The sequence below is a fragment of the Chroicocephalus ridibundus genome, chromosome 1 (assembly GCF_963924245.1).
Source record: "Chroicocephalus ridibundus chromosome 1, bChrRid1.1, whole genome shotgun sequence".
Taxonomy (NCBI): Eukaryota; Metazoa; Chordata; class Aves; order Charadriiformes; family Laridae; genus Chroicocephalus; species Chroicocephalus ridibundus.
This window is the reverse complement of record NC_086284.1, coordinates 125,172,263-125,196,637: the sequence shown is the minus strand read 5'-3', so window position 1 is coordinate 125,196,637 and position 24,375 is coordinate 125,172,263. Positions and strand designations below refer to the sequence as shown.

The 24,375-nt window shown below is 42.8% G+C and overlaps 1 protein-coding gene and 1 long non-coding RNA gene across 13 annotated transcripts in view; one reads left to right on the top strand and one right to left on the bottom strand.

Annotated features, from left to right (window-relative positions):
* The first annotated feature begins 4,557 nt into the window (after window positions 1-4,557).
* LOC134522464 (uncharacterized) lies at window positions 4,558-24,309 on the top strand. Of its 4 annotated transcripts, XR_010073063.1 has the most exons (7): window positions 10,438-10,545; window positions 10,644-10,742; window positions 15,574-15,667; window positions 17,808-17,956; window positions 20,166-20,302; window positions 23,155-23,220; window positions 24,172-24,262. It is a non-coding gene; the product is annotated as an uncharacterized LOC134522464 (long non-coding RNA). The 4 variants fall into 4 exon arrangements; XR_010073062.1 differs by lacking the exons at window positions 10,438-10,545; window positions 23,155-23,220 and adding an exon at window positions 4,558-4,649 and having other exon boundaries at window positions 24,172-24,309; XR_010073061.1 differs by lacking the exons at window positions 23,155-23,220; window positions 24,172-24,262 and adding an exon at window positions 22,423-22,742.
* IMPG2 (interphotoreceptor matrix proteoglycan 2) overlaps window positions 19,640-24,375 on the bottom strand; it is a 64,986-nt gene continuing 60,250 nt past the window's right edge. For 8 of the 9 annotated variants that reach the window (XM_063349965.1, XM_063349936.1, XM_063349974.1 and 5 more), the window contains 4 exons: window positions 24,128-24,316; window positions 23,742-23,940; window positions 22,751-22,830; window positions 19,640-21,860 (listed from right to left, as the gene is read on the bottom strand). In XM_063349965.1, the coding sequence (XP_063206035.1) occupies window positions 21,848-21,860; window positions 22,751-22,830; window positions 23,742-23,940; window positions 24,128-24,316 (481 nt within the window). In that variant the 3' untranslated portion in view covers window positions 19,640-21,847. The remainder of the gene's footprint in view (window positions 21,861-22,750; window positions 22,831-23,741; window positions 23,941-24,127; window positions 24,317-24,375) is intronic. The other variant, XR_010073043.1, reaches the window with a different exon arrangement.

The window sequence follows — 24,375 nt, the reverse complement described above, 5'->3', positions numbered from 1 at the left end:
TTTTGTGTGTGTTTTTATTATTATTATTATTATTATTATTATTATTATTATTATTATTATTATTATTATTATTATTGTGTATGTATGTGTCACAAGAACAATTTGGTTGCCAGAATCTTCAAGAAAAGCAGCAGAAATGTAAACCAGAACGAGGTTGTGGAGCAGTGATTGCATGTAGGAACTAAATGCTTCTTCTGTGGTGGTATTGGCCTTGCATGACTAACAGACATGTAGAACTTCTTGGAGAGTAAAGTAAGTCTTCCAGTTGTCATGGAAAGCAGATCTATGGGTCAGCAAGGCATTGTCTCTAGTACTTACTTCAAACACATCCTTTTGAAATAATGGTAAGTTTACCAATGGATTTTTTAAAGCTGTACATTGTTTAATCAGGGGCTTATACATTGCCAGGATGCCACTTAGGCCTCCTAGGCAATTCTGTAGTGGAACTTTAGCACATCACAAAGTGACCCAGGAGGTATTCCTTGTAATAGACCTTTTTGTTCAGCCAGTGCACTCTCAAACTGAGAGGAAAAAGATTTGAGGCCAGTCTGAACTAGAAGCTTGCTTTTGCTTGAATAGGATAAAACTCTCTGAATTGTTATTACTTGTATGGCCATCAGACACCCACTTTCCCCTCTCTTCTCAGCTGCCTCTCAAAGGATACTGATGAGGGCAGCTTTGAGAGCTGGTGGAAAGAAAATCCCCCCAAAAATAGGTGCTAAAAGAAAAAAGAAGAAAAATCAGCAATAGGACATGCTCTTTTTTTACTCATGCTGCTGAAAGCTGAGAACATGTTAGAATCAACAGCTCACATATCCTATCTTCTTGGGCTAGGAGACAGTTATGACTCAAGTCCTCATGCCAGCATTTGCATTGCAATAAATCCTTGCAATTTATACTCGTGCAGGTTTATTCACATCACTTCTTCGAGTCCAGCATCCCAGCTCTCATCTCCCCCTGCATGCACACACTCACCCCCTGCTATAATTAGCACAGGTTTTTTTGACCTTACGTGTTCATTTGATCCTCATCAACACAAATGGAATAATTTAGTTTGACTGCATGGATCCCGACAACTAGAATGAGTAGGCCTTACTGCACTTAAAAGGAAAAGCAGCATATGGGTGAGCAGGAGGCTCCCAGCTAATGGAAAGTATATACTACAATAATCCTAAAATGACCTTCCTTCTAACAGATCAGAGCATCATTTGGAGAAATGGGGAGCTCCCATTTTTGCTGTGATCTGAGTGTCTCTTCCTTTTTAAATATATACATGTGCTCTTTACAGATTTTCCTCTTCTAGGTAGCAAAATGAGTCTTGGAAGAAAATTATTGACGGACTCTTTTTTGGTATCCCAATTTAAAAAATACATATGTTGACCAAGAACTTATCACCATATTTAAAAGGAAGTAAGTTCAAACTTTGCCTATCTGTTCTGTGATCTAGGGGCCTGTCCACTGCAAGATCTGAAACATTCATCATCCAATAAAATTACATGAGGAGCAGGCAGAATAGGAAGAATGAGCTCAGGGGGTAGTGATTAGGGGCACAGAGTCTAGTTGGAGGTCAGTGAGGAGTGGTGTTCCCCAGGGGTCAGTACTGGGTCCAGTCCTCTTCAATATATTCATCAAGGACCTGGATGAGGGGATCGAGTGCACCCTCAGCAAGTTTGCCGATGACACAAAGCTGGGGGGGTGGCTGACACACCGGAAGGCTGTGCCGCCATACAGAGAGACCCGGACAGGCTGGAGAGTTAGGCAGAGAGGAACCTTATGAAATTCAACAAGGACAAGTGTAGGGTGCTGCACCTGGGGAGGAATAACCCCACGCACCAGAACAGGTTGGGGGCTGACCTGCTGGAGAGCACTCTTTTCGGTGGAAAGAGACCTGGGAGTCCTGGTGGACAACAGGGTGACCAGGAGCCAGCAATGTGCCCTCGTGGCCAAGAAGGCCAATGGCATCCTGGGGTGCATGAAGAAGAGTGTGGCCAGCAGGTCGAGGGAGGTCATCCTCCCCCTCTGCTCTGCCTTGGTGAGGCCGCACCTGGAGCACTGTGTCCAGTTCTGCGCTCTCTGGTTCAAGAGGGACAGGGAACTGCTAGAGAAGGTGCAGCAAAGGGCTACCAAGATGATGAGGGGACTGGAACACCTCTCATGAAGAAAGGCTGAGGGATTTGGGTCTCTTCAGTCTGGAAAAAAAGACGGCTGAGGGGGGACCTTATCAACACTTATAAATACTTAAAGGGTGGGTGTCAGGAGGATGGGGCCAGGCTCTTTTCAGTGGTGCCCAGTGACAGAACAAGAGGTAATGGGCACAAACTTGAGCATAGGAAGTTCCACCTAAGCATGAGGAGGAACTTCTTTACTTTGAGGGTGGCAGAGCACTGGAACAGGCTGCCCAGAGAGGTGGTGGAGTCTCCAACTCTGGAGACATTCAAAACCCACCTGAATGCGTTCCTGTGCAACCTGCTCTAGGTGACCCTGGTCTGGCAGGGGGGTTGGACTAGATGATCTCCAGAGGTCCCTTCCAACCCTATGATTCTATGAATTTAAGTTTAGTGTTTGTATCAAGCTGGTTGCTACCATTTTGTTTGCAAAAGGATGCCATTGTTACTTTTTAAAAAGCAGACAAGCAAACAAAACTTCCTGCATGGTGACAAATGGATTGTGTGAAGTACTTTTGCTTTTCTCTGTTGCAAAATGGTAAATGGCTTTGTTTGCCTTCTAGCAGCATTCAAAGGATCAGTCAGTGATGCACAGTTTCCAGTAAGACTTTTTCTGTTGTGGAGTTTGAGTAGAAAGTGTCAGCTTTCCCTAAACTAACTGTAATTACATCGTGGAGATGTCTTTCTCTCCTCAAAGGCTTCAGTAGAGGACTGAAAGAGACATGTTTTCCTCCATAATTCAAGTTGCTCTGAGATAATATAAATACATGGTAGTTTTCTGGAGATGTGTTGAATTAATTGCTCACCTACCCTTATTGAGGACCATAACATGTATTCAAGGCAATCTAGTAATTACAGGGTGGGTGACATTCTTCTTTCCACTCTTTCCTTCATTGTGGATCATCATGTGACATAAATGAATTAAATAAACGCTGCATCTCCACATTTCTCTGGGAAACTGGCTTTTCCTCTCATATCTAATGTAGCATTTGTTTACATTTTTCTTGAAAGTTATCATTGAAGTGGAGTTTTCCATAGTAATTTAGAGGTAGCAGTTTAGAGGTAACAGTCTAGTCTGTCGTGTGTCCTTAAGGCAGTAGATATTGACTATTTCCCTAAAATTTTCCTTCCCTCATGCACCCAAACTTGTGTTATTTCCTAACTAAAATAATATGATGGTTCTTTGAAGTGCAGGTACCCTCTCTAATGCACTTCTAGGGCACAATGATAACACTCAAAAATATAAGACTTTTTATTATAATTATTATTTATAAAAGTATAAAAGCATAAGTGAAAGAATATTGCAATTTCTCAGTTAAGTACCATCCCAGAAATTCCAGCAGAGATAACTGTGTGCTGTAGGTTATCTGCTTAAATACATTTGACAGTGAAGGAGTAGAAGCTGTGTTGGAAAGGCAAGTGAATGTTTTTCTGTGGTCCAAAATGTGGAGTTCAGGTAGCGAAGTCTAACCTTCGTGAGTTATGCTCTGTACGTATACATCAAAAATTTCTCAGAGATTGTGCTTTAAAATTGTTTGAATTTGATAGTTATAAAGTCATGTTATTCTGAGCTGCCATAAATCTGTAATCAGCCTGAAGCAATAGAATAGATTCAGAATTCATGTCAGTAGAGTTGCTCTCACTTAACTTCTTTCCTCAAGGTTTCCCAATTCAAAAGATTAAACTGATGAAGTATGTGTTGACCAGAAAGGAGGAGTCTCTTTCACTTCAGTTACTTTATTGACTCTTTCTAACTTGTATTAGTGATTGATTCAAACTTTTTTTTTTTTAATTTATTTTAGACAGAAGACGTTTCTGTCAATAAAACCAAAATACTCTTAATACCATCAGGGTACCATGGAATATTTTACTGTCACAAAGACTGATCTGTATTTGTCCTTCCCAATAGCCAACAACAGTCATTCTCATATGCCAGACTGGTGGACTGGTATGTGTTACATCAAAGTCTTCACGCAGAAGTCTTTTAGGCCTTCTGAGCTACGTTCACTTTTGAGTCTGTTATCTTTCCCTTCTGTCCCAAAAAGTGAAAAGGGAGAGAGAAGCACAAAAGGTGAAAAGAAAACAGCATGAGACTTCTACAGGGAACTCATGGAGAAGGCTCAAGTTAACAAGCCTTCTTTAAAATAGGGAAGAAAAAAAGCCAAATGCCCGCTTTTAATTTAAATTTTTTTCAAGTGCACTATTGAAGATAGTCTCATATGCTTTCCGAGCAGTCATAACGTGTTGCTGGAGAGGCATCAACTGATTAACTAATATTCAGATCAGTTGCATTCCAGCATGTGTCTTGCAGTTGTTTAGTCAGATGGCAGTCTATTTTTATCCAAGGTTTGTCGCCAAATGGGATAAAGGGGCTCATCTGACTGACAGGAAAGCTTAAATTTTTCCAGGCCTGTTCGGAAAGCAGTCTTGTAATAAGGGGAAACCTTGCAATATGCCATTTCCCAAACACAGGGCTGACAGGAGGTAAGGCTCTTAAATAAATGGATCAGCTCTCTTTACTCAGGAGCTGTGCAGGAATGATAAACCATCTGTTCTTCTGATTGTCCTTAAAGGATAAATGAAAATTAAAGAGAATTTTGGCCAGGTTTTCTCCTTTATTCTTTCTAATAAGCTCTTTTGCTGCTAGTTCAGCATGCAGTTTTTAAGTCGACAACAATTAGTAATGCCACTTGATATCTTACTAGACGCTGACGTTGTGGTTAATGAGACACAAGGTGAAATGCCTAGGAAGGTGAACAATATAAACATGGAGAGTTTTCTTAGATGTAACTTGGAGGAGAGGTAATACATGTCAAGTAGCTGACAGGATCTTTCATAAATCTTTATTTGTCCTCCACAATTAGGGTTTGAGGTGTTTCTCTGCTTTATGTTTATTGTTGGCCATATTTGTTGGGTTTTGCTGGGTTTTAGTTTTGTTCTTTTACTGCAATTCATTTGTACAGCTTTTGTGTATACCTTCCTCAAGTGCTTAATTGTCCTCTTGAGCACCCAGATGAGGCACTAATGTTATCCCTGTCTAATTATTAGAGGAGCAAAATTAATAGATTGGGAGACAGGCGTACAGGTCAGAATTGTTTGCCCTCTCATGAATCTGAGCGAGCTGACTACTTTTGTTGATTCTAGTGGAGGGGAACCAAGTTCTCCAGACTTCCAGATATTTAGTAACTTGCCTAAGATAACATAGAAAGCCTGTGAAGGAGCTAGGACTATGGCCCAGAGCAGAGAAAATTTAACATGATTATGAAAACTAAATGTACAAGCCCAGAGATAGTTTCAGATTATGAGAAGGTGTGTTTGTGTGTCTGTATATATATATATTTGTATATAACTGGGAATGGGGTATAGTTCTTTGTATTATTACAAAGAAGTTAAAGTTCCTTTTCTAACCTTCTCAGTGGTTTTCTTAGGTTTTGATAACTTTGGATTGGTGGGTTTTTTTAAGTTAGCAGCTCTAATTGGGTAGATCTGTTGGGTAGGTTTCCTACTGGGGAAGCATGTCTGTTTGTGGGGTTGGGGTGGGGAATCATGATTAAAAGTGGTTCAAAGAGCTGATTGGAAGGAGGACAGGAAAATCTTTACAGACAGTAGTGGGCAATAGTTTTCTATTGGGGGTAGTACAGACGGTGGGACAGCAAAGGATGGTGGCACAACGTGGGATAGGATGGATGGAGGTACAGTGGAGCAGTGAAATGGAAGAGCAGGTAACTATGTTCCCGGAGACAGAGAATGAGCCCTGACAGAGCTGCGACGCTTGTGAGGGTGGCGGATCAGTGAAGGAAGTGCAACTGAAGCTACCAGCTAGGGTAACCATCTAAGCAGTAGTACGCTGAATAGCTCTCAGGAAATGAGGTCAGTATAGAAAGACCAGTGGTGACTTTGGTGGCTGTCCCAGTCAAGAGTGTTATGGGGCTGGCATCAGAAATGATCAGGCTGATGAGAGAGATCAGGTTCTGTAGGTACTGCGGGTAAAGAAATAGCAGGCATGGGCTATAGAGGGAGGAGAGAGAGACAAAGGTGCTGTGGTCAGTATCACAGGTGTGGTATCTCCACAGAAGAAAAATACATAGATTTTAAGAGATTATTTTTGGCCATGTTGTATTTAAAACCATTACAGAATGTCTGGAAAAAAAAAAAAGATGCGAAACTCAGGTCAGGATACAAGACTTGATAAAAAATGAATCAAAACCCTTTGTGAATTCCTTTGTGAACAGTTTGTGTAATTTGTATTTGAGCCATGTGAGTAGATACAATTTTTGAGGGAAGAAGCTCCCTGTGCACCTGACAGAAATAAGAATATGAGCCACTGGGGAAACTTCTAGCATAATGGTGTCTGTGTGTGTGCATGCATTAACTTTCAGTAGCTTTGACCCCTTTGGTCCTTGTTTTCATCTCTGTTTCAGAGAACATGAGAGTGCAAAACCGCTGGCTGGAATAGCTCTGTCTGTGTACAAAGTTATGTTTTTGTACACGTATTACACAAGAGATCCTGATTTTTATGCCTAGTAAACCCAGTTTCATGTAAGTGGTACTGTACCCTGAGGCTCATCTATATCATGGTAGTCATGTACAGAACGTAAGGCAGAATTGCCAAAAGCGAATGAGGACAGATGGTGAAGGCTGAAGCAGTTTATTAGTTTTGTGTGGTCAGCTGCATCTGGGGTGCAAATGAGGACAAGGATGAAGTACCCATGCTCATGCCAAAAGGTATTGCTGTCAGATACTTTCAAGAGTGGCCATCACATTTTTCTCTTGGCAGTTAAATTCAGGTATCCCTTTTTAGAAAGCTGGGGGGCAGAGTATCTGGGTTTGAGGACTCCAAGTGGGAGTGAGTCTAGCATCTGAGCAGCGCTTCCAGAATCACTGCATGATTAAACGCAGGAATACTGCTTCTCTTTTGTTGTCCAATTTTTCCTAAGTTCACCATCAGGTCACTGGATCTTGTTAAATGGCTTTGTATGCAAGATGAAGATGCCTCCAGCTTCAGACAGCTTCTCTTATTACAGGTGAATAGCAAGCCGGACACTTTTTAGTCCTTCTTTTCAATTGTAAGCTGATGCTGTTGAACTTGGCACGTAACAGTGTGATCAAGGAAAGACAACTGGATATAAGCAGACACCAAGTAACGTTTACAGTTGAGACACCTGAGATGAGGCATGAGAAAATCATGTCAGGTGCCATTCAGTGGGCAAGACTCATTCAAGTCCCACTGTCTGAAGGGAGAAAATGAAAGCTTATATTCATACTATAAGAAATGCAGTTAAGGGATGGGAGAAGTTGAGAAAATTAAAGGAGAGAGCAAAGAATCTGGAACTAAAAGAGAAACCGGGGCAGGGAAAACGACAAACAAGAAATAGAGAATATACTATTAGTGCACACACCTTTTTTCTGTGGGTTTTTTTTTTTCTAATAGCACTGCAATCTGCGGATGGTTGGTAGGCAGTGGTGTATCATTAAGAAAAAAAAAAGTCTGCATTTGAGGTTTTATTTCATTTATTTATTTATTCCCCCCTCCCTGCCTGGAGACTGAGCTGAAATGGTTAACTGAACATGTAAAATCTAGGCACAGTTGCGTCCATATTTTTGTGTCATTAATGAATTAAAAGATTTTGCAGTCCTTCAGACTTTGTCTTCAATAACAAAGAAAGAGAGGATGTCCCACCTCAAAATGTATGCAAACATGTACTCATGAAAGTATTTTTCTCCCTTGTACTTTCCCTTCTCTCTACAGAAAAGGACAATGCTGGATTTGAGAGTCTGATTTTTTTCCTCGGATATTCTGATAATTTGAAGTATTCGTAGGAATCCCACTTAGAGGCCTTTAAAGGAATATTGTAAAATACTGAAGAAGCCAATGGGCAAATAGTAGTAGTGTTCATATAGAAAGTAGGCTGTGTGGTCTGCCAGTCAGGTACCAAGCACCCACTATGACTTACACTGATCATGAAACCGCACCTAAACATGTAGGTCACCGTCAAAAAGAGAAGTCCCACCATCCCTTGTCCTCAGAAAGCATTCCTTGCTCCCCTGCCAGCATTGGCACTGATGAAGCCAGATGGACAGCCAACTGATATGACATAGCTAAAATGCTTGTTAGGCCTTGGGCTTTTTGCTGGCTTGGGCTCCCCGCTTCAGCTGAGCACAAGGCCGTGTAACCTCTAGCCACGGCACACTGGCAGCAGAAGTGCCCGGGTGGGCACAGGGAGGAGGTGCGAAGCAACACTCTTAGGTAGGTTTAGCAGCCTCTGCAATTGCACCTATGGTACCCAAAGTTACCAGGGTGGCCGATACTGAGTGCTTGAGTGATCTGTTTTGCCTGTAGGCTCCACCCTAACTTTGCTGAGGGGTCTTTTGTTGCATGGGCAGTTCCACAGGCCGAGAGTCTTCCTCTGAAAGTGAAGGTCCAAAAAGGTAGCATCTGGACCCTCCTAATTACAAAGTTAGAGGCAGTTTTCTTTGTATTTTGCTACAAAGGTAAATCAAGTTATCAGCACGTAGGTCTGATATCTGCATTTAAGCTTGCCCAGAAGAATGTTACTGCGTCTATGGGTATGATGATGTATGCTTCTACATGGACAGCAAAGCTTCTGAGTTTACTGCAGGGGTCTTTGCAATGTGCAGATGAACCAATGATGAGTTCTCAGTTGAGAGTAAGAGCATTTCTCTGTCTTTTGGGAAGCATGGTCCCAGAGAAGCTGGAAATTGTGGGAAGGCACTGGTAGCTTAGGCTGTGGCCTTTTTGCGAGATGGACAGCTTACCAAACCTTTTGGGAGTTTTGCTCTGGTTTTATGTAGCCTCCAATAAGCCACCGGCTCTGTCTTGCAAATGACACTGCACTCTGTTTTGGGCTGGTTTTGTGGGGATGACACAGAATCCCTGGTACCTCCTGTGGTTCCTGATTTACCTTTTGTTAGAGCAGTGCAAACTTCTGGTGATGTTTTGTGGTCCCTTTCAAAGCAGACTTTGTCCCTTTACCTCTTTTTCAGGAGTCTTGTCGAGTTTCAGCCGTCTTGTAATTGCATTTAAACATGCATCAAATAGCGCTTTTTTTGCCTGTTTTTTTCTGTTCTCCTGTGAAGGCATGCTGGACTAGTGCACCAGCTGACAAAGAGAGGCCATTCATTTTGACACGAGACAAGAAACTTGTCAGGACCGACAAGGAAGGTGTCCGAAAGCAAGGCTCAAATTAGCCAGTCTTGCCTTCTGTCTGTGCCACAAATCCATAGAAGAATCTGAAGGACAAAAGCGGTGGATTAAAATCTTAAATGGATAAGTGCCAAGCAAATCCTAAAATGGGTTAAGCCTTTCTAGCAGGCAGTGGCTGACTTGACAGCATCTGGGCCCGTGCGCTTTCTGGTCCTTTTGAAATTCTTCAGTAAGTGTTCATGCATTGCACTTAGCTGGGGGGAGAGCACCCCTTGAAACGTTGCACGTTAATTCACCCAGGACCTCCACTGTGGTCCAGCAGCTGTATAATCAATAGCATACAAGAACTGGAAGTGAACGGAGAAGTTGTTAAGTGAGACCTGGGTGCATGCTGTGTTTAAACTAGGGGCTGGAGCTTGGTCATTTTGAACCAATGCAAACTGTTCTCTGTCGTACAGGGCCGCTTTTGGCCCTGAATATTAGCAACTTCGTAGTCACTGATACTTTATTTTAGTATGTGTGTAATTGGCAGAGTAAGGATAAAAAAGCTCAAAAATACCTGGAAAAGTCTAGCAGATGCATGAAAATTTTCCCTGGGGAGCCCTGCCAGACAGTGCATCCAGACACAGGTGGTCAGACCAGGGAGCTAGTGTTACTGGTGTATGAAGAGACAAAATATGATTTGTAGGATGATGTTTCTGGCAGATCTTTGGTTTAACAAGTCTCTCTCAGTTATTTCTAGCTTTGTCTTACTTGACATGTGTTAGTCATACTGATAAAACGTTCAAAGGAGGAATAATAGAAAGTCTCTGGTCTGCATTACCGTGCTCTTGATCTGTAGTGTTCAAAGTGTGGAGGGGGTAATGAAATAAGAATACTTACTGGGTTTTTTGATTAAGAGGCTACAAAAGAACAGGTGCAGATTTGCCAAGGAAACTTAAGAGATTTCTCTGATGTGATTTGTGCTCCTGGTCATTATGGGATATGAAAGTAACTGCATTAAGCCTTAGCCAAAAAAACACTACTTGCCGCAGGATAAAAATAGAGCTTTAAAGAAGGCAAACAAATTATCTTCTGACTGTTCCAGTTTCAAGTTATTCAGAGAAGCTCCTGTATGCCACTAAGAAAGATAAGGTATTAAATAGCCAGTAAATTCTGCTATACAAAAAGTGATTTCCATGAAAATTGAGAAGAGGAAACCCAGGGAATACTTAGGTAACTGTTGCTATTAAGTTTAAAACTAATAGTAGATGCTTGCATATTTCATATGATGATAATAATATTTTTTTTAAAATCTCCTTTCTAACTCATAGGAAGAAATTATAGCACGGGAGAGCAAATTTATAACCAAACCAGGTGACTCGAACTCGGACAGTACTCTTGAATAAAAAAGGATAAATGAAGTCACTGAGGTATGGATGCTGATTACTACAGGCTCCCTTGTTAAGGCTGATATGAGGGCTGCTAAATGTGAAATATTTTATAGCAGCGCTGTTATAGCAGTGGTGGTCTAAGAAAACAAGCAAGATAAAGCTTGTAGGGAAGGAGAATATTGTTGCATCTCTTGCTTCAGGGGATATGGGGGGTGTGGGGGAGCAGCAGATGAGATTTCGGTTTGAAAGCCATAAATCCTCCTGTTCCCTGAAAAAGACTGTTGCTGGAAGCATGGTATGTCTTATTTTAATTTCTGATAGTGGGTGGTAGTAGTATTTGGCATTCAGCTGTCCTCGCTCCACACGTAAATAGACTAGTTGTACTGGGGGAAGAGAAGAGTATGCTGGCCCTCTTTGATCTCTCTACTGAGAAATGCAACAAGACTTCCAGTTATGGTGGTGGATTTTGTGTGTGTGTGATAACAAACACCTGTTTATTTTCCATAAAGTAATAAGTCACCAGATGGTAAAGGTTTTTATCCAAGCTGCTCTAGCTGGATTTGTACCAGGAAGTTGGAGCTGAAAGGTACCATATGGTACTGTTAATCCCTGAAGCATTCGTTATTCCTAAAATAATTTTCAACACCTTTTAGTGTTGACATCTCTCTTTCATTAACGTCCGTGCTTATTTATGTGGACAATGTTCAGATGAAGTGTAGGTTAGTGTATTTGGGTTTGTGTTCTTTTTATGTGAGTGTTCCTGAGATTCAGAGCCAAGTAGAAAATTAACTGTCCTTGGACAGTGAGTTGGGGCTTACCTGAAATGAGCTGGTCATCTCATTGCAGTCTCCAGTGGATACGGACTGTCACTGGCAGCCTCAGCAGAGAGACAGACTGCACATAAGTGTGATAAGTTGGGAAGTGGTATGTGTTCTGGTGGAGAATATCTAATAATTACTACAAAAAATGTTTTATTGTGAACGATGGCCTTACTGTCACTGCTGCCAAGAATTCACTAGACTGGGATGAGACTGTTCTGAGGTTCTGGGAGCTTATTTAAGGTCATAGAATCATAGAACACCTTCCGCTAGACCAGGTTACTCAAAGCCCCATCCAAGCTGGCCTTGAACACTTCCAGGAATGGGGCATCCACAACTTCCCTGGGCAACCTGTTCCAGTGCCTCACCACCCCCACATTAAAGAATTTCTTCCTAATATCTAATCTAAATCTACCCTCTTTCAGTTTAAAACAATTACCCCTCATCCCGTCGCTACACTCCCTGATAAAGAGTCCCTCCCTGTCTTTCCTGTAGGCCCCCTTTAGGTACTGGAAAGCTGCTACAAGGTCTCCCTGGAGACTTCTCTTCTCCAGGCTGAACAACCCCAACTCTTTCAGGCTGTCATCATAGCAGAGGTGCTCCAGCCCTGTGATCATCTTTGTGGCCCTCCTCTGGACCCTCTCCAACAGGTCCGTGTCCTTCTTATGTTGGTGACCCCAGAGCTGGACACAGTACTCCAGGTGGGGTCTCACCAGAATGGAGTAGAGGGGCAGACCTCCCTCAACCTGCTGGCCATGCGGCTTTTGATGCAGTCCAGGTTGTGGTTGGCTTTCTGGGCTGCAAGTGCACATTGCCTGCTCATGTTGAGCTTCTCATCAAGCGACACCCCCAAGTCCTTCTCCTCAGGGCTGCTCTCAATCCATTCTCCAGCCACCCTGGATTTGTGCTTGGGATTGCCCTGACCCAGGTGCAGGACCTCGCACTCAGCCTTGTTGAACTTCATGAGGTTCGCATGGGCCCACCTCTCAAGCCTGTCCAGGTCCCTCTGGATGGCATCCCTTCCCTCCAGTGCATCGACTGCTCCACAGAGCTTGGGGTCGTCAGCAAACTTGCTGAGGGTGCACCCAATCCCACTGTCCATGTCGCTGACAAAGCTGTTCAACAGTGCCCGTCCCAGTACGGACGCCTGAGGAGCTCCACTCATCACTGGTCTCCACTTGGACATCAAGTCGTTTTCCGCAACTCTTTGAGCGTGACCATCCAGCCATCACTTGTGTTGTTCTGTGTACTCCCCTGCTACAGGCTTGGAGCCAGCTTTGCCGTGCACAGTGCCGGAAGCAGCCTGAGTGGCCTCATAGTCCATGTGGAGTAGCTTACCCAAGAAGGCAAATTAACTTACACTGAGCTTCAGTCTGTGCTACCCTGCACAGGATCTTTACACGCAGACCGCTGGCCTGAGTCCAAGCTAAGCTAATAGTCTTCCCTTTTAGTATGATGTTGACTGTTTGTGGTCTGCATGTTATATGGCAACTTTACTGAGCTGACAGTTGCTTGGCAGGCTGTGGTTGCTTTTGGCTTTCTTGCTGGTGCTCAGGAGAACCACATATGTCCATACGGTATTTTGAAGGCAGCTGCAAATGAGATTTAGTGAGTTGGAGTCAACCAAAAACCTTGTAACTAGAGTAGGCTGATATATCTCTTCTTGCTTCTTGGGATGGAGAATGAGACTCCAGACATGGCTATTTGGTCACCTTTTGGTACCATTAAAAGTGGAGAAAGTGTAATATCTGTGCCCCAGATCAACAAGTATAGAGGCGCAGACTGTCAGCCGTGCCCTTGAATTGTAATGACAGTCTGTATAGATCCTGCATCTTAAATAGTGATCGATGAAACAGTCCTGTATCTTAGCGAAATCCTCTGCTGCACTTTGATTTTAAAAACAAAACAAAGCAAAAACCACTACACCTGCTTTGGAAAAAGCTCTTGCAGTATTTTGTTACAGAAAGATTGAAACTGAAGACATGAGTGGCTTGGTAGGAGGACATTCTGTTCTCAGCCTCTGAATAAAGGAAGTTTAGATTCAGAGTGGTATCTGGAAGCTGCTACAGATAAAAGTTTTGCCATAGTGGCATGGAGGATTGGAGTTTGGGGGTAGGTGTCTGAATATGCAGTAGTTATGGATAGAGGTTAATAAAAATAGAGAAGTTCATTTGCAAAGTTAAGGAAGGACCTATGTTTTGGAAAAAAAAAAAAAAAACACAAACCTGAAACAGCGTTTGCTTTTTCTTTATATATTCATGGAAAAAAATGTGGAAAGGTAGAGAGATTTCAAATTGTGAGCTTTGGCACTAGCAAGAAACTCGAGTGCTCTTCCCCTCAGCCCTTCCTCCCCCAGTCTGAAGGTATTCCTTGCCTTGGCTCTAGTTCATTTCATAGTTCATTTCAGAGGTTAGATTTTTAACTCCAGTTTTACCAAGCTCTGTGCGCAGACAAGCAGAGCAGATGTTTCAGTGCACATACCAAACAGACACAAAATTGAAATGAGTATTTCCTAGAGTCTGTCATGTCCTGCAGTGGAAGTGTCCCTCCAGGCTTCGTCCAAAGCTCAAGGAATTCTGCTCCTTTCACTCCTCTTGTGAAAACACATCTGTCCTTTATCCTGCGCTTTGTAAGGACCTTTAAAACCAGAGGTGGACAGGACTGATTGTTTTCCATTGCTACAATTTCACTTAGACTTTTGTTTGTGACATGTTGTTGCTGACCCAGACTGTAGGCAAACTTTGTCTTTTGCCCATTTTTCACCCCTTCTTTTGCCACTTCTTCCCACCCCCAAAAGCACCTTGAAGTGGGATCCAGTTGACGCAGATGTGGAGCAGTCAGTATTGCTGTTGCTAGTGGGCTGGGATGAACGCTTCTTTGATTTGAACCAAGTTCTAATTAGGCCCTTCCAAGCTGAAGCCCTTTGATCCTGTTTCCACTAACTAGAGCAAAGAAAGCTCAAAGTGGCAGGGTTTTGAGGTAAGAATGGTGTAGATCAGCAGAAGTCCTGAAATGATCCAGTAACTCCAGCTGTGTGGACAGCTGATGATCTTAGAAAAATCCCATCGAAGAGTACGTAATTCTATTTTGCTGTATCAGGCCTGTTTTTCATAATGAATTGCCTGGGGTTTTTTTTGCGTGGTCTGACATTTAAAACTGGATAAATACTTTTGGTTTTCAAATTTGGTCGTTGAATGCATCCTCCATTTGCCGACTGCTGTTTGCTAGATTTGAGGTTTCCCAGTTCCCAGAGCAGAACGGGGGCTGTGCACAATCATTTTGACTTTGTACATCAAGAGGCTTAGTTAACTAGAGGTGGTTTAAAAAATGTTCACGAGAGATTTACAAGAGGGTTGAAGAATTCACATCTTTGGTTTTCTATATTACAGGGCTGAATAGCTCTCCTATTTCTGCTGGGGTTTCTGGTGGTTTTTTTTCCCCACGACCTGCCAGCTCAAGTTTTTCGTGTTATAAAATCATCTGGTTTTTGCACACAAATAATTAAACAGTGGGAAGTTTTGTTATATGTTTATGGAACGTACTGGTCAGCACAGCTAATCAAGTTTTTATATCATGACGTGGGACACTGTGCAATGCTCCAGCTGGAGAGGAACGGCTGATGGTTTACAAGTTTGTTCACAGACAGCTGGGGGTACTCGATACAAGACAGTTCTCAAATAGGTGCTGTGCAGCAAAACGGCAGAACCTCAGCCATACTCGGTCACGCACATCCCTCACTAATATTTCAGAAGTAAAATTTTCCAGTTAACCTCCTTTGCTAGATACACGTGCTGTACTTAATGCCTCCTCCCTGCTTATCTCTGGATGTGGCAGCGGCAGGTTGCAGAGGGCCTGACTGGGTAAAACCGTCAGGTTTCTGCTCTCCCCTTCCACAAAGCAATATTAAGGATACTTAGCCAGGAGCAGCATATTGACTTGAATGTCTATCGAACCATAGGTATTACGGAATGTTTCTCCTCTTCCATATATAGAAAAAAACCTTAAAAATAATAACCTGTTGCTCCTAACGTGACTTCCTTCCTTCTTTCCAGGCTAAATGATCCCTTTTTGGAGACTGGTTTGTGCTGCCTGCAAACTGTGTTTGAATGCCTTACCAGCAGCTTCTGTTTCCTTTTTTCTTGGCAGGTAAGCGCAAAACCCTTACGTGCTTTGCCCTTTGAAAAATGTCAGTGGAGTCCTGAGAGATAGCCCCAAAACACTTACCATCAGCCTTACTTTTAAGTCTTCTATGCGCCTGTTCTGCTTTCTGTTAGTCTGGTGTATTCAGTGTTGGGTTAGATGTGACGCGTCCCTGTGAGGAGCTATATGCATAATGCAAAAGATTTGACTCTCTTGAAAGGTCAGTCTCTGCATGTATGAGGCTCCCAGCTGTGTTCACTGCAGGCCTTGGGAGGATATTTCAGTGCGGGGTTGGTTGGTTTGATGTTTTTAAAGCAGGCCTGCACGAGCTGACATTATAAGTGCCGCTGTGGTGGTAAGGGCAAAGTGAGAACTCCTTATGGAGAAGCTCTATTAGAACCACACTGCCTTCCCACCATGGCTGTGGGGTTCCATCCATCCCTAAGGGGAGCAGGTACAAAGTGAACCCTAGAAAAGTAAGTGTGGAAAGGTGGGGGTTTTTTTGGGGTGGTGTGGTGCTGGTGTTGATTGTTTTGGTTTGGATTTTTAATCAAAATTTTAAATAAGACATAACAAAAGACCAAAAAAAGAGAAAAGGAAGCTGTGGCAGCAGTCTCTGGTTTACTGGAGAACTGTATAAACCATTTTTGTGGATCAAAGCCTTCTGATCTTCCCATCTGAAAACGGGAATGGGAACAACAGCCCCTCCCTTACTGAGCAGATGCCTGGAACTGTGGAGAGTGAACTGCAGCCAGCAGTTACCTGTAGGTCATGCTCGGAGACTCGAGCCCTGCACTGCTGCTGGAAGTGCTTTGCATCCCCCTCCCTTTCTGGGGTGAGAGATCATCTAATCTCTGTGGTAATCCTCTTTAGGTGGAGCTGAGCGAATTTCCCTGTAGCTGCCTCCCATGAGTAGATGGAGGTCTTTTGCTCTTGGGATTGCTTGTATGCTCAGCGCTGGGAGTCTGCCTCTTCCCGTGCCCTCTTTAATCCAGCCATGTGCCCACATTACTGCATAAAAGTTTTGATGTATGGCCGTATCCATTATTGTTCCTGCTTTCATTTCTGTTCAAGCTACGTCAGCCTTTCCAGAAAGGCATAGTTTCCCCATCTGGTAATCAGCTGTGGAGATGCAGTCGCAACTCCAGTTAACGCTAACTCTGATTTGTGTTTAATATGAGACTTTTGAATAACACTTCAACCTCCAGTGATTTGAGACAGGTAGTATTTTTTGTTGTTTTGGTTGTATAAATGAGAGCTGAGGGGGGGAGTCCCTAATAAAAGATCAAGCTTTAAGTGTAGTTTACTCCAACTTATATATTTAATACAGAAACATAGTCCTTAGTTGTGCTGACGGTAGAGTTGATTTTTAAAAATAATAATTTGGCATGTATCCCACAAAATTCCAGTACTGAGGGTATTTTTCATCCTGAAACAAACAAAAGTTGAAATCTGGCTTTGTGTTGAGTTGGAAACACGGGAAAACTAAAAGCAGAGGTTTTGAGGTGGTGTTCAGCTGGCTCCTTCTGAACAGCTGTAGCACCTCAGGCAAGCTCTCATTTTAGTCCTGCAACCTGCTGTCATCCTCCAAGCCGAGCTGCCTGCCCAGAGCGTGCTTCCTACTGCTAAGTGCAGTGGGAGACCCAGCAAGGAGGGTGAGAGGCAGCACGGGCGAGAGTCCAACAGGACAGGAACTCAACTAAAATTCCTGGGGATCGTTAATAATGTGGAGTAGGAGAGCCAGCTAGTGTTGAATGTGGCAAAACCAAAACTTTCCCGCTTGAACTGACAAATGAAAAAAATTTCCTTTCCCGGCCCGGAAATAGCTTTGGATAATTTTTTTTGCAGTTGAGAAACCAAAGCAAATGGATGGATGTTATGTAGAACATAAGGTGTCTGTTCCCAAGCGGGATCAAGTAGTGGAAAGATAAGACAGAACTGCTGCTGGTGTTATAGTACACTTCAAGTAAACAAAGTGCCATTAAATTCCTGTGAGCTTTCTACTAATATTTAAATAGTAACAATGCCCCTAGTGCCCCGTCACATTTCCTATACTGTACAAAGTCAGTCCATGGCTGTCCTACAGTGCTTACAGATAGATAGGTAAATTGGTATTGGTGAATATTTTTGCTTTGTGTTTTAATAGGATGAGATGACTGTCCGTGCGATGGAGCTCTAGCACCTTAGCATGCCTGCTCTTTGCTGACTCCATGAGGAAGAGTTCTGAGAGTCCTCTCGTGTTCCTTTTGCAACCTTTCACAACAATGACCAATTCCAGCAGGTCTGATGAGAAACGTGAGTGAAAGTCTTGATTGTTAAAGGCTTTTTCCATTTTATCAATTAAGCTGTAAGTTCTTAAAAATCTAAACTTTATCCACGCATCCTTGTTTTGGAGGAGACAGATAGGAGAAAATCATAGTTTCAGCTGTCTCTGAGGACCTGAAGAAATGTGTTTTCTGGAATTAAATTGTTACTCAGCAGTACATGATGCCCACAGACTGGACCTTAACAAAATAGCTAAAAGATACGGAGTAACTGGGTAGCTTTTTGCTGGGCAAGGTTCTGTCCTTTGCTAAAAAGCTGCCAAATAAAAGGCAAGCACACAGTTCCTGAAATGGTCAGTCTGACAGCTCTGAATGCAGGTTCTCTGAATTTCCAGCCATGGTAGAATTCTACCACTGTGGACTGGTGCCTTGAGGTGTAAAAGGGAAGGCCTTGGGAGACCCCAACAATAGTACAGGCAGAACTCACACTACATGGCACTGTGGTCCAAAATGGGTTACTGTACGCTTGAGATCCTCTGTTAAAGGGGCAGCTGGCAGTGTCCTGCGGGGCCTCCTTTTCTTCTGCGTTTCAAGCCTGTAGGGGGCCACAGAACCTGATGGACTTGTCAGTGTTCAGTAAACAATAACTGCTTTTGTCCGTGTTCTTAAATTAAACAAAGTCATTCAAACCTGCACTTTTTACTTTTAGCAAGTGAAAAACTGCATGTTAACTGATAATGAGTACTGGTAGATTTGTATACAGTGCTGGTTTGGAGTTTTGTTTTTATGAGACTTTTTAGAGGTCTTTGTCTCTGCCTTGGATTGGGAAGGTATCAAAGAAAGTAAGTAAGTTCATTAAGTCCTTCTTGGTGTGTTGTAAAGGTGCATCATCAAACAGTTTAGATGAAGAGGTTTGAAGGGGGGGTTGTTTGTTTTTGGTTTTAAGACTTCAAGATCACACAACTAACAACGTATTTCGGCTCTTTGATTAGAGCCGAAACGCCTCTCCTATGAGGACAGGCTGAGAGAACTGGGGTTGTTCAGCCTGGAGAAGAGAAGGCTCCAGGGAGAGCTTATAGCAGCCTTCCAGTACCTGAAGGGGGCCTACAGGAAAGACGGGGAGGGGCTGTTTGCAAGGGCATGTAGTGATAGGACGAGGGGCAATGGTTTTAAATTAGAGCAGGGTAGGTTTAGATTAGACATTAGGAAGAAGTTCTTTACAAGGAGGGTGGTGAGACACTGGCTCAGGTTGCTCAGAGAGGTGTTGGAGGCCCCATCCCTGGAGACATTCAAGGCCAGGCTGGATGAGCCTCTGAGCAACCTGATCTAGTTGAAGATGTCCCTGCTTACTGCAGGGGGGTTGGACTAGATGGCCTTTAAAGGTCCCTTCCAACCCAACACATTCTATGATTCTGTGATCTTCAAAATGGGCAAAGAGCTTAACTGAGAGGAAAGCACTCAATTATGTGCTTTCCAGCAGGAATTTTCAGAATATAGCCCTGCAAGCGATGATGAACTACATTCGTCACTTTTTTTAGCAAAGGAGTTTAACAGTTTAACCAACTGCTTAAAAAAACCCCCAAGCTTTCTGATCCTACATGCACAAATCATCACGGCTAAGATAGATACCTTCTATCTTCATATCAATCTCATGGTCTCTACATTGACTTTATAGAAAAAAGTATTTTGGAAATAATTTTTTATTGTAGTGAAAATAAGATAACGTTATGTTCATAGGTATACACACAAACAAAGAAAAGATTCCAAAGATTCACTGTATATACACTGAAATACCTCATACTCAGTGGAACCAAGGCTCTCCTCAGCTTGTGCACAGCAAAGAGCAGAATACCTTTGAAACGTGCCCGATCCCAGCTGCCATCCACTGCCGCACTTAGCAGGAGCGGCGCCAAAGCTGCCGGGGCCGGCAGCCCAGCTGCACAGAAACAAGTCACAGGCTGATGCCTGCCCTGAGCCCAGGACTTCCCTGCGTTGCACAGTCACCGTGATCACAAGGCCCTGGTGTAACGGGATGGCTCAGCCGTGCTGCTGCGGGGGCAGGAGGGAGCGGGCTGTGCCTCAGAAACTCTGGCCCAGCTGAGAGCCCTTGGATCACCCAGAAGAATGGGGCCTCTGTCTTGTAACGTCGGGTCACAACAATACTCAGCAGCACCGTATTACTCTCTGCTGTCTTGCGTTATTTGGGCTTGCAGTGGTTTATGTAAGCATTTCTTTGACAGATTTGTGGCTCTGATACCCATTCCCTGTCACTCAAGGCAAGAAGATACTACACAAGTGATCCAGTGCGGTCCTCCAGAACACGTAGAAGAATTGCATTGAAACAGTCACTTGTTTAGCTTAAGCCGCCTATAGACAAGTAAGTAATTCTCACTATCATTTAACTCTAAAAAGTATCAGATGGCTGTTGGCACGTGTGGGCCGAGAACTACAGACTTCGTAAAAATAACAGATAACTTGGCCTTGTTTGCTAGTGGAAGCTGGTGTGAGACTATTAGTTCCCTAACCCTGACAGTGGTGTTAATGCCTCAAACAGGAGACACTGGGTGACTGAACAAAGCCCCAACCCACTTTGTAACAACAAAGTAAACAACTCTTTGAAACTTGAAGATAAAACTGTTCCTGTGCCTTGGGAGGTCCCCATGTCAATTCAGCTGGTTTTAAATGCTTCAGGCTGACTTCTCTTGTTTAAGGAATTCTACACTGACTTCCACTAAGCCAAGAATAATCTCATTTTTTCCCTTCCCCATCGGAAAGTGCTGCCATCCCAAATATGCATGCACTTAAATACCACAGCCTGATTTTGAAACAGAGCTCACGGCAGGCTGTTGCCCAGTTCCGTAAAGAAAATTCAAATATTACTTGGCTGAATTCAACATTGAGTAAACACTAAGTATATTTTTAAAAAGGATGGGCACAAATGCCACTGTAGTATTTCATCACTAAACTGTTCATCTTTCGAGCTCAACAATTAAATCTATTATGAAAATAAGCTGGCAGGGAAAGACACAACAAATAAATAATACGTATTAACTTATAAAATAGCAAACGAACTGTCTACATACAAAAAAAAGTCAATGTTAGTCACTTAAGCTTCACAGAACATTTGTATGATAGAAGCCCTTTTGTGCCCCAGCTTGTGTGTCTGTCAGGAGCAGCTGGAGAAACAACCACCTTGGCTTTAAAACCCCCGTACTGCCCTGCAGAAGTACTGCCCCGCCTTGCGCAGGCGCCGCGTGTGCTCACTGACGGGCACTGGTGATGCTTCTTGGTGGGGAGAGCCTTTAGGAGGCCTGCAGGCTCAGTGCCGTGCTCTGTTACGCTAATGCCAGGTGACAAAACGTACATCTGTACAAAAAGAACAATTTTTCCTGTGAGGTTATGTTCGTGTTTATAATGGGAATGCTTTAAAATAATACTAACATCATTCTAGTACAATAGTTCTCCCCTACAAATCATTTGCATGCAAACCAACTGTTTCTTTCCACTAGTGCTTTATACCTGTGAAATCGCTACCGTAGCCTCCAGTGAGGGGATAAATGCCAGACGGGGATTTTAAATGTGCATTTTATTTCGGTTGTGCATGTATCTTCTCTTACCTGAGGAGATTTTTTTTGCCTTGGTATACAAACTTTCACTGTCTGTTTCAGAGTTAAAGAAAAACGAACTTTCATAACCTCTGCCACTTCTGATCACCTCTTAAAAATGTCACTTTACACAGAAAAGCCAGAAGTAATTGAGATAAACAGACATCTGTACATTTTAGCCATTCATTTAGAAAACATCTGTATCCATCCATGCAATGTTAAGACTATAAGTAACTTTGCAGTTACATCTGAGCCCATTGCTATGGCAACAAGGTAGTCTTTATCTCCCACATGTGTTCTACTGATTTCTTTTTTTCTTAAAGCAGCTTCCTGAAATGAAAAACAGAGAAGCAATGATTAAGTTAGTCTCTTTCAAACATTGGATTCGAGGCTTTATATGAGGCAGCCCTTACTACTTTCCAGCTGTGGAAAATTTACATGCTGATCCTTTGCAAGACGAAAAAATGAACAACTGACAGGGAAAAATGTGAACTGCTGTTATTTTCAATTAAAAGAAAAATATAGTTGATGATCTTGAAACACAACATTTTTGCACTACTGTAGCTATTTTTAATAGGATCCCAAGGAATTTTACTACAGTATCTTTCAAACTGACACAGCTAGCTGTAATTTGCTGCTTGCTACAGTGAGAGTACAGCTCATAGGAGCGTGTACGCTAATAATTAATTCCTTCATGACCTTTTTCATGATTAACTTTCATCCCAGCACGCAGTTCACCTCGGTTAATTGTTTGGATTTGCAAGGTTTTTTGTGGTAGGTGCCCACCGTACCAGACAGGACTGTACTAGTCATCGCTTGGGTTTTGGTTAGTTGCCAAGTCTTGAGAACTCAAGACAAACTAACATGCTTTTAAAACTTCTATTTTAAATAGAACACCAGGCTGTAGTAACGACACTCGAAGAGGTAAGAAGGCTCTATCTGTGCTTTGAAGAACCTGAATAGATGTCAGTGCTTCTCTGACACCCATTAACTTGGGATTCCTCCTCGCTGCTTTTAACATACCTTCTGGGGCTATCTGCTCTTACCAACGATTATGTTCGGTACTTTAAAAGGGTTGAACCTCTTCAGAAATAATGCTGAAATCTTAACCTCTAGTGTCCCAGCATTTCTAGATCTTTCATATGAAAAATACAGTAATGTAGTAAAGGCTGCATGAGAAAACATGAGAAAGGAATTAGTTATCCAGACATTTCACTCACATTTGATGCTGCCTAACGAACTCTGCAAACTGACGGTCTTTAGCGTAGAGCTCTATAATTCGAATTCTGTCCTGAATTTCCTAGAATACAAGAAACACAATGGAAAGTACATAACAGAAATTAGAATACCACTGAAATAACTGATTTCTGGGTTTTTGGAAAATAAAACTCCTATGCTTTGCTATTTCAAGGAGTAGAAACTGGGCATTCCAATGCTAAATTTCTTCTTTACCTTTTTTTGGGGTGGTGGTTTTTTGGAGGTTTTGTTTGTTTGTTTGTTTGTTTTCCCCTCAAGTGAAGCACTTCACTGGAGTCCAGCAATACTTCACTTTTAAATCAAAACCAGGCTTTGGATAGAGTGCGGCATTTCAACAGGCTTTAACAAAACCATTTCTCTCTCATAGACGCTTTGCCTACAAGCCCAGCTACAGGCTGGATTCACACCTCTTACGGTTGCTTAAGGATTTGAGGTTAGTTCCTGGATGTAAATCCCTTCTCTTTAGCCTTTGAGTAAACCTTGGATACTTGTACACAGGAAGAAAGGAGAAGGATGTGAACTAACTTTACAGGTTATAGAAAGACCTAAATTTTTTAAAAAACACAAACCTGTAAAAAGGCCTGGAGGCTCCAGGTTTTCACTGTATAACTACTTTTACATAAGGTAGTTGGCATTAAGAGCTACAAGCTGTGCTGAGCAACATAGCAAACCTCCCCAACTCCCATGAAGTTCCTTAAGCAGTCAGCTCCTTTACCATGCGTAATTCATTATAGGCCAGAACACACCCATTCCTTTCTCTGTACCTAATAGCAAGCAAGGAAAGAAATCCTTTTTCTCTCCTCTTAAATAGTGGCAACAGCCATAGTTGCACGTTGGCTATCTAGAGCATAGACGCTGGGGAAAGACTGGGTTCACCTCTTGGGTTACAAGTGTGGAATAAGCTTATTGTTCGCATGATCTTTCCCATGCCGCTATGAAAACAAGGTCATTTACCTCCTTAGTAAGCTCACTGTTTTCATAAATGTGCCTGATCTCTTCACTGCTGTAGTCTGTGGATGTCTCTGCACTGGTAGAACTGTAGGACGTTAGCTGAGGGTATCTCCGGTAATAATGGCTGTAGCCAGTCGTATCACTTTCATACATGGGGTTGTATTTAACTGCATTCTCAATGGATGAGAGGCTGTCACCCTGCCTGGGGGAGCAATAAACAAACTGTGAGCTTCTCTGCAGCCTGGAAGGGCAGCAGATAGATTTAGGAAGCCTGGCATTTGGAGGCACCTGTACATCCTGCTGCGTGTCAACTGTGTGATATAAGACTTACAACAGGATTATCCTTATTGTAGCAGATGCATTTTAAAATATTAGATGGTGTCACTTACCCCTGTGAGTCCTCGGTGTCACTCTTTGTGTACTGGTCGCGAAGGGTCCTGGCCAAGAAGAAGATGACAGCAGAGGCCACAAGAAGGAACCCTGCCACGGAAGCAATCGCAATACCCACAACCAGAGGCTCAGACACATATTCTTCACAGTGCTCCCCTCTGTACCACCAGTTCTCTCCCACACGACACCTGCAACGCAGAGACACGGGGAAATTAAACACCAGCAGAAGCTCCTTCATGTAAATGTA